Source organism: Macaca mulatta, chromosome 8 (assembly GCF_049350105.2).
Source record: "Macaca mulatta isolate MMU2019108-1 chromosome 8, T2T-MMU8v2.0, whole genome shotgun sequence".
In the NCBI taxonomy this organism is placed as follows: Eukaryota; Metazoa; Chordata; class Mammalia; order Primates; family Cercopithecidae; genus Macaca; species Macaca mulatta.
Window position 1 is genome coordinate 1,134,679 of NC_133413.1, and position 16,443 is coordinate 1,151,121.

The 16,443-nt window shown below is 43.5% G+C and overlaps 1 protein-coding gene across 1 annotated transcript in view; it reads right to left on the reverse strand.

Moving 5' to 3' along the window:
- TDRP (testis development related protein) overlaps positions 1-15,961 on the reverse strand; it is a 55,064-nt gene extending 39,103 nt beyond the window's left edge. The window contains 1 exon segment of the mRNA NM_001265984.1: positions 15,792-15,961. Within this exon segment, the coding sequence (NP_001252913.1) occupies positions 15,792-15,896 (105 nt within the window). The 5' untranslated portion in view covers positions 15,897-15,961.
- Positions 15,962-16,443: the final 482 nt, after the last annotated feature.

Consider the following 16,443-nt stretch of genomic DNA (forward strand, 5'->3'; position numbering starts at 1 on the left):
TTTACCCTGATGTGATTATTATGTATTATATGCCTGTATCAAAATCTCATGTACCCCTGTACCAGTCAGGGTTCTCTAGAGGAACAGAATAGTGTGTGTGTGTGTGTGTGTGTGTGTATATATACATATATATATATAAAGGGGAGTTTATTAAGTAGTATTAACTTACACAATCACAAGGTCCCACAACAGGATGTCTGCAAGCTGAGGAGCAAGGAAGCCAGTCCGAGTCCCAAAGCTGAAGAACTTGGTGTCTGATGTTTGAGGGCAGGAAGCATCCAGCACAGGAGAAAGATGTAGGCTGGGAGGTTAGACCAGTCTAGCATTTTCATGTTTTTCTGTCTGCTTTATATCCTGGTTGTGCCAGCAGCTGATTAGATGGTGCCCACCCAGATTAAGGGTAGGTCTGCCTTTCCCAGTCCACAGTTTCAAATGTTAACCTCCTTTGACAACACCCTCATAGACATGCCCCAGGATCAGTACTTTGCATCCTTCAATCCAATCAAGTTGACACTCAGTTTTAACCATCACACCCCCTAAATATATATACCTACTATGATCCCATGAAAATTAAAAATTAAAATTTAAAAAACCAAATCATATATTTTTATATTTTTATCTATTAACATAGTTTTATAGTTATTTTTATGCTTTTATCTAATTCTATATCAGAATTTAAAGTTGTTTACTCACCACCATTACAACATTATAGGATTCTGTTTTTGTCCACATATTTCCCTTTACCAGAGTTTTTTCATATGCTTTCATATTGTTGTTTAGCATCCTTTCACTTCAACTTCAAAGAATCTCTTTAGCATTTCTTATAAGGTAGATCTAGTAGTTATGAACTTCTTTGGCTTTTGTTTATCTAGGAAGGTCTTTATTTCTTCTTCATTTTTGAAAGATGGTTTTGCCAGCTATAGTATTCTTGGCTGGCTGGGTATATATTTTTTTTTAACAGTACTTGAACTGTATCACCCCACTCCCTTTTGTATTGTAATGTTTCTGCTGATAAATCTGCTGATAATCTTATGGAAGTTCCCTTGTTATATGACAACTCACTTTTCTCTTTCTTCTTTCAAAATTCTCTATCACTGACTTTTGGCAATTTGATTAAAATCTTTCTCAGTGTGGACTTCTTTACCCTTTCTTTGGTTTCATCCTACATGGAGTCCTCTGAAATTCTTGAATCTGGATGTCCATTTTCTTCCTCATATTTGGGATGTTTTACACCACTCTTTATTCAAATAAGCTCTCTACTCCCTTCTCTTTTCTCCTTTTGGGACTTCTATAATGTGTATACTGGTCCACTCAATGGTGTATCATAAATCCCTTAGGCTTTACTTTTCATTTTTTTTTTTTTTTTTTCCGATTTGATCAATTTAAATGAGCTGCTGAGTTTGCCAATTCTTTCTTCTGCATGATTGGGTCTGCTTTTTAATCCCTCTAGTTAATTTTTCAATTCAGTTATTTCTCAGATCCAGAATTTGTTTGGTTCTTTTTTATAGTTTGTCTTGTTTTGATATTCTTGTTATTGCATTTTTTTTCTGATTTCATTTGCTTGACTATCTCTGTTCTCTCATAGCACACTGAACTTCTTTAAGATGATCATTATGAATTCTTTGTCAGGTAATTCATATATCTCTATTTCTCTAGGGTCAAATTCTGGAGATTTATTTTGTTCCATTAATTGGGCCATGTTTCTCTGTTTCTTCACGTCTCATTATTTTTTGCTGGGATTTGCGGCATCTGAAAAAACAGCCACCTCTCCCAGTCTTTATGGACTGGCTTGGTACAGGAGAAGACCTTCACCAGTCAGCTCAGCTAGAGATTCTGGGGCCTCTCAAACCTTTTCTGGGGATGGAACTTCTCTGGGCTTGTACATGTAATGTCCCATTTAGAGAGGTCTGCCAGTTTCTTTTCAGTTGCTTGTAATCTCTCGATCCCTCTGGTGTTTGTGGCACTGCAAGTTATCTGGAAGGGCAAAAGGCTGCGGAGCTCTCGCTTGTTCACAGCAGCCCCCAGACATTCAACGTATGCTTGGTTCTATCAGCGCTCTGAGTCAGGCAAAACAGGAACCAGTCTCTTGGGCAGCCCCCTGAAAAGCCAGAATGTTGAATGCACTTTCCACTCTTCCCATTCCTGCCTAAGAGATAAGCCAAAAACCACGTGTTCTCTCCTGACTGCGCTGAACTGTCCCGACCTCCATCCGCAGCACTGCTGGGTCTCTGATGCGACAAAAAGCCAGTTAACTCTTTTTCTCTCTGAAGCCGCTAGGCATCCAAAGTATGCCAGTTCCTGTTCAGCACTGAGTCGGGAGAGACAGAAACCAGTCCATCAGGTAACCCCCCCCAAAATTTAGAATGGTGGACTTCCATTTTTTACTTTCCACCCAGACCCATAAGGTCTGTGCTAATTCTGGGTAGGGAGTGTCAGAAGGAAACTGAATTGTAGGACACCCAGCTGGTAATGAAGAATTGGTTGGTGTTAGAAGAAACCACACATACGGACACTTTTTTTTTTTTTTTTAATCTATGACAAAAATGAAAAGGTGTGAGGATGCCATCTTTAATCACAGTTACAGACTGCCTTTTCTCTAAACTTTCTTGGCATAACTTCTTTCCACATCAAACAAATGTCTGAATTATACTGTGGGGACAAAACTTCATTTTTAAAAAATATCATCACTATATGGCCGGGCGCGGTGGCTCAAGCCTGTAATCCCAGCACTTTGGGAGGCCGAGACAGGCGGATCATGAGGTCAGGAGATCGAGACCATCCTGGCTAACACGGTGAAACCCCATCTCTACTAAAAAAATACAAAAAACTAGCCAGGCAAGGTGGCGGGTGCCTGTAGTCCCAGCTACTCAGGAGGCTGAGGCAGCAGAATGGCGCGAACCTGGGAGGCGGAGCTTGCAGTGAGCTGAGATCCGGCCACTGCACTCCAGCCCAGGCGACAGAGCCAGACTCCGTCTCAAAAAAAAAAAAAAAAACCATCACTATAAACAACTTTATTTTAAAAAGAAATATTAATCATCTTCAGTCAATAAGCTTAGTATTAACCATAGTCAAATATCTGGCAAAGAACAGCTAAAAGGAGATGTAAGTAGTTACAAGAAAACACTAAATCACACCGGATATTATTTCAACCTAATATTTTATGGTTTAAGAAATTGGGACAGGAATGGGGGGATTTCAAGCAGCACTCTGACAAACAGTGGGCTCCTGCGGTGGGTGCATAATAAAATCTCCTGGCTGTGATACAGTTTGCTGCTATAGCAGAACAAAACGAACAAAAGACATGGTTTATATTTCTTTTTCTCCTAAGTCCAGGAGAACGGTTAGGTGTTCAACAGTGTCAGAAATCCAGGTTCTTGCCTCTCACTCCTCTGCCACCTCTGGACACTGCTCTCATCCACAGGGTGAAAGAGAGTACAGCACATCCACTAACCTCTGTGAAGGGGAAAGAGAGGCAGCAGCACACATCTAGGAAGGTGCCTGTGTTGTGTCTACTCACATGTGGTGGCTAGCACTCAGTCATGAGCCCTGCAGGGGGAAGCATGCTGGGACTTCAGGCTCTGGGGCAGCCATGTACCCACTGAAACCTGCTATTGGGGGAAACGTGCATTCTGTCTCAGAAGGGCACATATCAGCCCCCAGGCTCCCTAGCAAGACGATGAACCCACCACACATTTCTTGCTGTCTACAGAAATGCACTCCAGCTCTTTTAGCTTCTATAGTCTGTTAGGGTGAAGACCATGAATACAATCACAACTGTTCTAAATGTCTTCTCCTTGAGTATCATCTTATTCATTTTATCATAGGATAAGGACCAAATAAGACCATTTATGCAAAAGCGCTTAAAACTATACAAATGCACACTTACTAATAAAATGGAAGCTCAGGAAGAATATAAGTGAGCTTCATGACAATGCTATTTGAGTTTAGCATTAAGACTTCCTATTTTTACCCTAAATCACAACAAATTCTGTATCAAAAACTCTAATAAGTTACCTTACAGTCAGAAGAGATTTCAAAGACCCTTTAGTCTAAACTAAGGGTCAGCAAATAAGGCCTGTGTTTGTAAATAAAGTTATACTGGAACACGTCCACTCATTTACATGTTGCCTATGGCTGCTTTCACCTGCAACTGCAGAGCTGAGTGGTTCTGACACTGCATGGCCCACAAAGCCTAAAACAGTTACTATCTGTTCCTTTACAGTAAAAGTTTGCTGACTCCTGCTCTAGAGCCCTCACTTAAACAGGAAGTCTGGAGAGATGAACTCACTTGCCCCAATGTCCCAAAATGAGTAACGGCGCTGGGACCCAGGCCTGCCTCCAGACCACTTGAGACAGGCTTTTCTAGCACCACGCTGTCTCCCTTGTTCTTCCTGGTCTCAACCACTTATCAACCAAATTATGAGTTCTGAAACGGAGAACCAGGTTCTTGTACATTTTTTACAGTGTCACAAGCCAGAAGCACGAAAGGCTCTCCCTCCCGACCCCGTGCCACTGCTGGGCTCCTCAACTCCGGACAGCAGATATCATTTCAAAGCCAGCACATCCATCAGCAGCCTCATCGGGCTGCCCCCACAGCCAGGCCACCCCAGGGACTTCCTTGGGACTCTCAGGGCACGCCTTCTCCAGACCACCCTAGCTCAAAACTTTCACCTGCAGCTGCTTTTCTGCCTTCATCTTCACATCCAAAGGCACCAGCTCTCATCAGCGCTCTTTGGCAAGCTCACCTTTTCCTACCTGTCCTGACAAATCCTCCACCTGAAACTCAGGTTCTCATTTCACAACTGACCTCCCTGACTAGAACCCCAGCTGTTTCATCAGCATCTTGCCCCCAGCCTCTCCTCCTTAGACAGGTAATCTTTACAAAATACAACCAAGGTGTTACTCAGAATTCTTCAACATTCAGCTAAGAAATGAAGTCTCCACTCCTTAATGGGATTTTCCCAGTTCTCCCCTGTACAGCCCTCCTGTGTCAGTTCAACCCCCTCCCCCGATCATTAAGTAAAAAGGGAAGTATATAAAGCAGAGGGTAGGCAGATGTACACTGGTTCTCTTTTCTCGCAATGTTCTCGCGCTTCTCACTTGCTAATTTACCAGAGAACTGTTTATCTCCCATAGTAAGACTTCCATCAAGAAACTCTTTGATACAAAACTCAAGCATGACAAAAAGTATACTGTGATGTTTACTGTATTGGAATTTGACCCAAAACACAATTTTATCAGTGCTTTCCAAAGGCACTGACTGTTGAAGCCTTATTTTTTAATATTAAAAAAATTGGAAAATGAAGAAAAATGGTATCACAAATTTATCATAACCTATAAGGTAAGAGAATGCAACAAAGAATATAAACCCAGAGAAACTTGGATTCGAATTCCTATTGGTGGCTACTAACACAAATTATTTATAAGGTTGTAACTTTACACGAGTTATTTAACTTCTCTAAGATCACCGAATGTAAAATACAGTTTAATCTCATTATTCACAGTAGTTATGTTGTATAAAGTTGCCACAAACAGTCAATTAGCAAATACTGAATTATTGCTGTTATGGGAAACCCAAGGCTAGAGCTCCTGTGAGCCTCTGATAACAACTTTTCATCAACAATGCATGACCTTGTTTTATATGCATTTGTTTAAAGATGCCTGATTTAACATCTGCTGTTGATTCATTCACACCGAACTCTCAGCCACCAGCCCTGTAACTCATGCCTGAGCCATCTCTAACACAGGTGCTCCCTACCGAGGGAGCATCACAGCCTTCTTGTGCTTGGGAACACTACACAGTGCTTCAGCACTACACGTGGGGGCTGTGATAAACAGTGAAATCATACGCAAAAACAAAAATGTAAAAAAAAAAAGTAGTTCTCAACAGACGCATGAAAGACACATGCCTCAGTTAGGAAGGAGCTCAATGGGTGACGATGAGTGTTTGCTGCTCTGTAAGTCTGTGGATGACCTTCAAGGCACTGCGAGTACTGATTTGGGGATTACAAATAAATTTTAGCAAGTAGCTGAATTTGCAAATGTGGAATCCACAAATAATGAAGATGAACTGTGACTACTTTTTGGGCTATTGTGAGAAGCTGCAACAGCTGTAAAACACTCACTCCAATGCCCAGCACATGGCAGGCACAAGTACCATCATCCAGGATTCTATCCTCCAAACCAAGACACGCTCTGACTAAAAACAAAACAACACATTCTAAAATGCATTCCATTCTCTGCACACAACAGCAGCCGTCATAAAAGGACTCAAGTTATCTTTCAAACGCTAGAACTAGTATCTGCCACTTAGTTTATAACGTTTTTGTACAGAATATTGTACTTCCATCTGAAAGATTATAAAGCTACATCATGGTTTTCTTTAATACACATTTATTAATATCTTGAAAAAAGCCACACCCAGAGCCCCAAAGTCCTCTCCTTAGATTCAAACTGGTCTGCGGGTTGTCCACACACTCGCCTGGTTTCCAAGTCTTTGGGAGCAGCTGCACCACCCTAGCTCACAGGTCCAACCATTTCTAGACAAAGCCAAGGTGAGAGCAGGCAGTCTTCCCTCACAGCAGCCCCCACGGGACACCCAAAGCAGAAACTGTGGTTCACCTGGTTACACACAGCACCAAGACAGAATGCCAGCTAACATGGGGTGAAGGATCAAACGAACATAAAACAACCTCCCTGTGCTGAGCTGACAGGAAAACAAAAGGAAATGACCCTGGTCTGTGGACTGCATCTCAGCTCTCTCTGAAATAACAGGTAAAATCCTCTTGAGCTTCAGTCTTTGGCTTTTAAGTCCTACAGCAAGGCTGATGAGCCCCAAACGTACATCCACTCCCCAAATGCAGACGTAAAGCCAAGTCGCCCATTCCTCCCAACAGGTGATCTTTAAAAAGCAGAAGACGGACTGCAGTGCCTCCCATCGTATGGACAAGTGCCCACCTGAGGCAGGTCTGAGTGTAGGGGTGGAGCCCACCTGCCCCGGCTGAGCAAGTTAGGCTCCACATTCAGTGACGTTCAGTTTTCAAGACATTGACTGACACAAAGTGAAACCCACAGACTAACTCTAATGGTAAGAATAGCAGCTTTTAGACACACTAAGTCATGCCACCTTAAGTTCTCGCAAAAATCAGTAAAAGTACATCTTATCAATTAGGGTTTTAAACTCTCAGGAATAAAAATTTCAACCTATTATTAACATTTACAGGTGAAGATTATAAAGAGTAATATGCTAAGGCCTGAGAGGCAGATATTTAAGCCCTCATCATTCTACCATTCAGTGGCTTACTAAAAGGACACAGTCGAGACACCTGGAATTTACCTAGCTAATTGCTTGAGGAGTTCCACAGGCCCAAGCAAGTAGAAGAATCCACCACTGTCTTTAGTGAGCTGATATGAGTCTGGGAGAAGATCCTAAAGCTGTGCTTTCCAAATCAGTTGGCATTCACTAAAAACACTACTGAGGACCTGAAATAAGGCTAGTAGAAATAAGTTTCTAATTATTCAAATTTCAATTTAAAAACATTTCATTTCAGTTACCGGAAAACTTTTAAGTATATTTGGAACAACTCAGATAAAGCAACCTAGTCTTTCACCTGTACGTTTTATAAACTCTAAATACTGACCAAGTATTTCTGAAGAAAACTTAGCATCCAAATTGATACACATTTATTAATATCTTGTGCTGGTAAATGTAAAATACACATAGATTTGAGACTGAGTATGAAAAAAATGTAAAGGATGTCAGTAACAAATTTTATATTGATTACCTATTGATGTAATATGCTGAATATATCAATTTTAAATATTGAATTAAAACTTTTTAATGTGGCCACCAGAAAATGTTTTGCTATGTTTCAGTGGAGGAAAGCACCACTCTGTTCCACAGGCAGGAGCTCCCCAAGCATCAGTTAAGAGGAGCCAGCTGAATCCAGAGCGCATAAGCAGCGCGCAGGATCCTCCTTCCCTTCTAGAATATAATTTGACCCTTCCTGCTTCCTCTCAAGTAATCACTCACAGAGACTTGACTCAAGTGCTTCTGCTGACTGAATATCTGACTCAGCTCATATGAGAGTCCAATTAGACTAACCCTACAAATATCTGTTTACCCAAGAATGAATCTGCATCGACATCAGCTCCCCTAAGGCTGGAGAACTCCTGCTCCCTGCTCCAGATTCCAGAGTTCCCATCCTGACTCAATTCTGCAACTCCCATCGGGTGCGGTAATGTGGAAACCCCACACCAGGTACACTCCTCTCACGGGCACTGCTGAGCCCCACGTGGGCCTGGCTCCCTTCCTGGTCTTGGGGATAGAGCAGTGAGCATTCAGCCTAGGATAAGATGGTCCTCCGGAGAGGCTCGCACTGTCTGAATGTCTGTCGCACAAGTGAGAAGTGCCTGAATGCGGCTGTCCCAGGACCCTCCTGCCTGCACCGCACCCCACTCCACTGTCCACATCAACTCGGCCAACGAGCACGTTCTGGAGCAAGGGATATTGGAAAGCCAAATCCTAAGTCAGTAAAAAGCATTAACTATTTCTATTATTCAATAACAAGACCTACTTTTTCTTCTTTGTGTCTGTTTGCCAGAGAAAAATATTAAGGGCTGGATATGGATGATTTCATTTACTTTTCACTTTTTCATTTCATCCCAGGGGCAGGACAACCTGGTTTGCACATGTTGGCCATGGGGACTACGAGGTTTTTAGAAGTCTTCATTAGGCTTATAAACAAGTAAGAATTTGCCAGGGTTTGAGAATTATGACTCCTTTAAAGTCGAATGCTAAATTAGCCTCCTATCAGTCTCACAACTACCTGAAACACAAGAGGACATTTCCCAGAGAAGAAGGGCCTAACTTCAACTGTCACCTGACTCCAAGTTGCAAATCCTGCCTCCCTGTAAAGATAGGATAAATTTAGCAATTTTATCTTGAAAACATGAATACAATGGGTTGTACCTACTTGACTATATAAGAGTATAATTTCTTTCATCTTCACAATCTGTGCCTATGATGTGTTCCATCCTAAGTGCTCCTTCATAATAAAATTATTTTCTTTCTCTTCCTATATTGTTAAGTTTTCTTCGTTGGGAAGGGTTTTTGTTTTTAAAACAAAATGTCTGCAACCTTTCACCACTGATAAAGAAAAAGCTTCTGCGGCATTGTTAAAACAGGGAGACTTCAATCAAGGCTATCTCAATAGAGGAGAGAGGTTTGGTTCAACTTCCAACAGGCAAAGACACCTGTGATTTGCAGCCAACCGCAAAGGGGTTTTGAGATGGAAAGTGACCAAGAGAAGACATCAAGGGTGGGGGATTCTTGCTACAGGTGGGCCAAGAACTCAGATATCAAGGCCAGGGGATGAGGAACTCAATCAGACATCAACGGTAAGAAGGTTCTCACTGAGGGGACTTCTACTGAGGCTGGGCAGGACAAAAGCGAGGTCCTGACTAAAGCTGGGTCAGGGAGAGTCTGTTGGCAGCCATGTGGCCTTCCCGGTCCCTCCTGCTTTGTGCCCATGTGTCAGATGGTGGCATCAACCCATATCAAGGTCTTAGGAACAGGGGCTAAGCACCGCCTCAATAAACACTAGTGATAGCTCTACTTATCCCAATTTTACAGCTAAAAAAACAAAACTGACACTTGACTAGGTCAAGTGGCTTAGCAAAAGGCAGAGATGGGGTGTAGATTCAATCATGGCTCACCAGAAACCAAGTCCAAATCTAAACTACCCAACTGTACTTTCATGCAAATACAGTCATCTTGACTACAGTTCCATACATTCAATGACATGGTAACAGGTCTGGTGGAGAAGTCTTTAGAGGTCTTCATTGTAAACATATAGAAGGCTTGTAAACATGTAAGAAGCTATTGAATATAAATAAGAGAAAGGCAAATTAAAATCACATTAAGATGAGACTTTTCCCCCATCAGATCTAACATCTTGAAGACATGGGCATCACACCACGCTGGAGAGAAACATTCGCATAGGCTGCTGGCTGGAATATAAACCAGGATGCCTCTTTCAGAGGGCAATTTGGAGACATCAAAACCACAAATGCATGCATCCTTGGACAGCTCCACTTCTAGACACGTGAAATAACCATGCTGCAGGCCTATAATAGAAAGAGACTACAAATAACCCCCTAAAGGCATCAATGGGGGACTCGTTTTTTAAATTTGTATTTAAAAACCTGTATATCCATGTAAGGAAATGCAATTACTGTGGACTGAACGTTTGTGTTCCCAGAACTCATATTCCCTCATGTGATGGCATATGCAGGTGGGTATCTGAGAGGTGATCGGGGTGAGATGGGAGTCGTGAGGGTGGGGCCCCCAAGATGGGATGAGTGTCCTAATATGGGGGTAGGAAGCTGGAGCTCCCTCTGCCTTGGGAGGATGTAGTGCGAAGGCAGTGCCCTCTGCAAACCAAGAAGCAGCCCCTCACCAAGAACGAAGCACCCTGATATAAAACTTCCAGCCTCTGGAACTGGAGAAATAAATGTTTGTTGTTGAAGCGGTCCAGTTTATCCTATTCTGTTACAGTGGCCTGAATGAAGTAGGATGACTGTATAACATTTAACACACAAATACAGACAAAAGAATGAGGAAGCTCTTCATGTACTGGTAAGGGCTACAACTTACTGCAAATGGAAAAAGGCAGGTGTGAAGGTGTTCACTGCAGGTTAAAGTCTGCATAAGAAAAGAATTTTATTTTTAAAGAGAAATAATGGAAAACAGTAATAAAATGTTAGCTATGCAAGGAAAGGCCTCTGCCTCCCCACACACCCGACCTCTGGTAGAACATCAGGCCTTTTCTAGATTTCAGAGCACTCATCAACACCAGCTATTGAGTCTACTCCACTCCTTTCTTCCCAGACAACACTAAAGCAAACGTCACAGAGCCTCACAGTGCCATAAAATAGTGACTTTGTGTCATCTAAACTAAGATTCACTATTCCTTGGCTCTCCTCATCTCCAAGCATGATTTTACAACACCTGAAACAGTCCTTGATTTCTTTCTTCCTTTTTCTTTGCAATGTCTATAGAATATGTCTAAGCCTTTTAAGTTTGTAAGTGAAAATATGCTGAAAATTCTGAGTTTTGTTTAGAAAGCCATTAGTTAAGGCTAGCCAACTCCCTATGCAATCCAGTTTAGAGGCAACTGATGAACTTGTCTACACTGTCCCTGTTAGACCCATCTAAACCATCCATGTTGAACAGTTCTCTGCACTTCTTTCCCTACTATTTGCATAAAACTTTGAGGGGCAGAGGTTAGAAAACGGCTCAGCAACCTTTATATCCACCATAAGAGGCCCAATGAAATAAATTTTGTCACAGAAATTTAATATCATTTAGTATCACATAGCCTTAAAATGGATTTTTTCCAGCTAGCAGTGCTGAAATGGGAAGCACTCCATGAGACACATGCTATGAAGAGAACAACTCAAGGTACAGAAAAATGTGAACAGTGAGACAGCAAATCTTTGTTTCTGAACACACACTTATGTATCTGCATAAATGTTTTATGGACAGATATACAAAAGAACTTAACAATGTTTCCCATGGGGAAGAATTTAAGACCTAACAATCTCAAGAAATATTTTACCATATGCATTAGCAGTTCTTCTTTAAGTAACATCAGATTCATCAAAACTTGTATCTTTCTGTTGAAGGATTGCAATGAATGATTCTCCTTATAAACCTTGCAGTTATATTTTAATACAAAATACAAAATAGATGTGTATTTGTGACCCAAAAAAAGGCCCATAGCCTAAAAGATGCTCAAAGAAATGTACTTTCTAAAATATTAAAATTATTTTAGTAATAGTTAAGTGTCTCTTAAATCCAAGTAAGTTTGAATGCTTCACATTTCAAATTTATTAGAACCAAACATGATCTACTTTTTCACTAAAAAAAAAAAAAAAAAAAAAAAGCTGTGTAACCTGATGTTCAAGAAAGGCAACAGGACAGGTATGATTGCAAACTGAATGCCTTTCTAGAATCAAGCAGAATGTGCTCTCAACCTGCACGTTCAATATTACACTGACTGACAGATTTGGAGGGTAGGACAAAAGACTAAGAATGAAACAGAGCTGAGAACTTCCAACATGACAGTGAATTTAACAGATTCAATAAATCCTATTTGCATATTTATTCCTACTTCTCTCAACTTAAAAATTTTGTAGGCAGAAGTTTTATGAGACTTTTCATGAATTTTAAAATTTAATTCTAATTTAAATTTAATTCTAACTTGTCTTAATTCTAAGTTAGCTTTGCAATAAAGATCAGTCCTCTTGAAGAAATTAAATTTAGAATATGACTAACCTGTCATAATTAACACAAATTTTCTCTATTTTTATATAGCAATGTTTTTCAACACAAACTTTGGATACCCTTAATAAAGTAACATAAAAACCAGTCAAAATTTACAAGTAGCAGATAACTGGGAAAACCTTGGGTACAGTGATAGCTTTTTAAATATAATACCAAAGGCACATCCATGAAAGAAATAATTCATAGTGAAGCTTCATTAAAATTAAAAACTTCTGCTCTGAAAAAGACACTGTCAAGAGAATGTGAAGCCACAGATTGGGAGAAAATCTTTGTAAAACACATACATATAAAGGACTAGCATCCAAAACATACAAGGAACTCTTAAAACTCAACAATGAGAAATCAAACCACCTAATTAAAAAATGGGGTGAAAGATCCTAACAGACACCTCAACAAAAAAGGGACACAGATGACAAGCACGCATCTGAAAAGATGGTCATGTCATTTGTCATGAAGGAAGCACAATTCAAGACAAAGAGAAACCACCACACACCTACTAGGATGGACAAAATCTAGATACTGACACCACCAAAGGCTGGCAAGGAGGAGGAGCAAAAGACAATCTCATTCATTGCCCATGGGAGTGCAAACTGGTGCAGCCACTTTGGAAGACAGTTTGGCAGTGTTTATAAAACTAAACTCTCACCATGCAATCCAGCAATCAGGCTCCTAGGTATTTACCCAAGTAAGTTGAAAACTTACATTCACACGAAAACCTGCACCTGATGTTTACAGCTGGTCTGTGAATAAACTGATGTTTATTCATAATTGCCAAAACGTGAAAGCAACCAACATGCCCTCCATAGGGTGAAGGGATAAACTGTGGTACAGCCAGACAGTGGAATAGTATTCAGTGCTAAAAAGAAATGAGCTACAAACCATGACAAGAAACGGAGGAACCTTAAATGCATCTAAGTGAGAGAAGCCTACCTGAAAACGCTACACACTGAATGCAACCGAATGACATTCTGGAAAACTATGGGGACAGTACAAAGATCAGTGGTTGCCAGGGGTTCTGGGGAGGGAGGGGGCACAGAGAGTCTCTAGGGCAGCAAAACTCCTGTGTGTGGTACTATAATGGTGGGCACACGTCAGTACACATTTGTCCAAACCATAGAATGCACATCGCGTGAGCCCTCCCAGGTGAGGACCATGAGCCCGTGTAGGTCCACAAATTGTAACAAACGCACTACTCTGTTGCGGGTGATGATACCGGGGGGCCGGGGATTCATGAGAACTCTCTGTACTTTCTGCTCAAATTTACTAGGCACTTAAAACTGGATACCTGAAAAATAAAGTCTATTAAAGTTTTTTCTCCCCACCAAACCCATACACACTTTAGACGTATAGATGACAGGCGGGGCGCGGTGGCTCACGCCTGTAATCCCAGCACTTTGGGAGGCTGAGGCAGGCGGATCACCTGAGGTCGGGAGTCCGAGACCAGCCTGACCTGCATGGACAAACCTCGTCTCTACTAAAAATAGAAAATTAGCTGGGCGTGGTGACACATGCCTGTAATCCCAGCTATTCAGGAGGCTGAGGCAGGAGAATCACTTGAACCCGGGAGGCGGAGGTTGCGGTGAGGTGAGATCACGCCATTGCACCCCACCCTGGGCGACAAGAGCGAAACTCCATCTCAAAAAAAAAAAAAAAAAAAAAAAAACCACAGTACAGATGTTAATTCTGTAAACAGAAAATCAGAAAAGGAGCTTTATCGAAGGCACTGCCACTGATTGAATCTAGGTGGAGGATATGAGGAAGAATCTCCTATTCTTCTACTTTTCTGCATGTTTGAAATTTTTCAAAATAAGAACTTAAGGCCAGGCGTGGTGACTCACGCCTGTGGTCCTAGTACTTTGGGAGGCTGAGGCCGGTGGATCACTTGAGCCCAGGAGTTCGAAATCTGCCCGGACAACATAACAAGACCCCATCTCCACAAAAACGGGTTTTTTTAATCAGCCAGGTGAGGTGGTGCACGCTTGTAGTCCCAGCTATTACAGAAGCTGAGGGAAGAGAATCGCTTGAGCCCAGGTAGGTTGAGGCTGTAGTGAGTCCAGATTGCGCCACTGCAATCCAGCCTCGTCGACAAGGCAAGACCCCGTCTCAAAATAAAAACTTAACAAAAAAAAAAGTGGGTTTCAGGATTAATTAGGAAAAATGGGAGAACATAGGAAGGCTCAGTTTAAAATTCTCAAGGCTCTATCCAGAAAGAGTAATATGGCTCATCTTTGACCAACATTAGTTATAGTTTCTGCAGTTAACTCTGTAGCCACATATAAATTCTCATCATTACATTCAAAAAGAGAGCTGTTTAGAGTAACTATTTTGAAATTTAAAAAAAAAGGGTAGGTAAGCACTAACACTACCTAAAAGAAATTTCTCAGACAAGTTCAGATAGTAACCATATTTAAGCGCTTAACATAATCGGCTCCATTTTCCATGAGTTGGGAACAGAATTTAACTTTCATAGGAAATGTCTATCAAGAAGAAACAACTCCAGTCCCTAAGAGAAACTCTTCTGCTCGGAAACTATTTCCAAGTCCTCGGAAGAAAGGTACAAATCCTTAGCTTCCATTCAGCCCTAACAGCATCAGGAGGAAGTTGCCAAACGTTTAACAGAAAAAGATATTTTATGACCCTCATTCAAAAAAAAAAAAAAAAAAAAAGCTGGATTTCTGACCTAAATTTCATTGTACATGAAAAAGAGCACTGCAATGGAAAAAGGGGGACGGGGGGAGGGGGCGCACATCTAAGGCACACAGGGCCCACCTGGGAGCACTTTTAATTAAAAAATTCTAGACATACCAAACATATCTCTACACTCGTCAGGCAAAGGCCTTTCAGTTTTCAGTATAAGGGACTTCTGCCGGCTTCCTTCAGAAAAATCAAGGATTTCAGAAAATACTTGTTATGCAAACAAATATTTAGCCCACTTAACATTGAGCTGCGGTCGTCCAAAGCTGCTCAGTGTCCGCGAGGAGGCCGTCCGGGTGCGCGATGATTCAGGCCTTCTCCGCCAGCTCCGCCCGGGACGCGAGCACCCGGCGTGGACCTCGGCGTCCTGGGCCCACGACGCCCAGCTTGCGGGGTGCGCGCCCTGCGTCCCCGTTCTCCAGGGGCTGCGCCCCGAGTAACACGCGTGGGGGGCACTGGGCCCCCCTGCAATCGACGAGAACGCCGGCAGCCCTGGCCAGTAACGCGGGGAGGGGGTCCACGCGGACCACAGAGGAAACTCAGCCCGGGACCAGCCTCGGGTCAAGTTCTCCTACTCCGCACTCGGGCACCTAGCGGGCCGCGCCCCGGGGCTACGCAGCCCCAACCTCACCTGCGCGCCCAAACTGTGCCCCTAACTACCCGCACCTCCACCTGCGCGCCGCCCACCCTCGCCCTCCACCTGCGCGCCCCGGGCCTACTCGCACTCCCCACCTGCGCACCCCCTCACCTGCGCCTGGGCGGCGGCAGCGGCCGGTGGCGGCCCCCCACGCAGGCCGTCCTCCTCCTCGGGGGGCTCGTCCAGCAGCACCCGGCCCCGGCCCAGCTTCCACATGGTCGGGCGGGCTCCGGCGTCCCTCCGTCCGTGCGTCAGGCTGTGTGGGTCCGCGTCCCTACCGGCCACCGGACGCTCTGTCTGCGGCTCCTGCGGGACGCGGGCCCAGTGGGCCGGGCGGGGCCAGGCGGCGGGCGGGGCGTCCCCCAAAACTAGACCCGCCCCCTCCCCACCACGCCCGCCCCAAACCCTCCCCAGGACCCGGCCCGCCCCCAAACCATCCTCACAACCAGGCCGGCCCCAAGCCCTCCTCAGAACCAGACCCGCCCCCAAACCTTCCCCAGGCCCGCCCCAAACCCTCCCCAAGACCAGGTCCGCCCCCGAACCTTCCCCAGGACCAGACCCGCCCCCAAATTCGACCGGGCTCCGAATCCCATCCCCCACAGACAGGTCAGCCTCGGTCCCCTCCTCCCAGTGCCGTCCCCGCCACCGCCCTGGCGAGACCCTCGCCCCTCGCTGCTCTACTGAGCGACGTCCTCACCCCAGGCTACCCCGTCACCTGGTCCCCCCACCTTGGCCCCCACCTACTCCTAGCTGCTTCCTCACC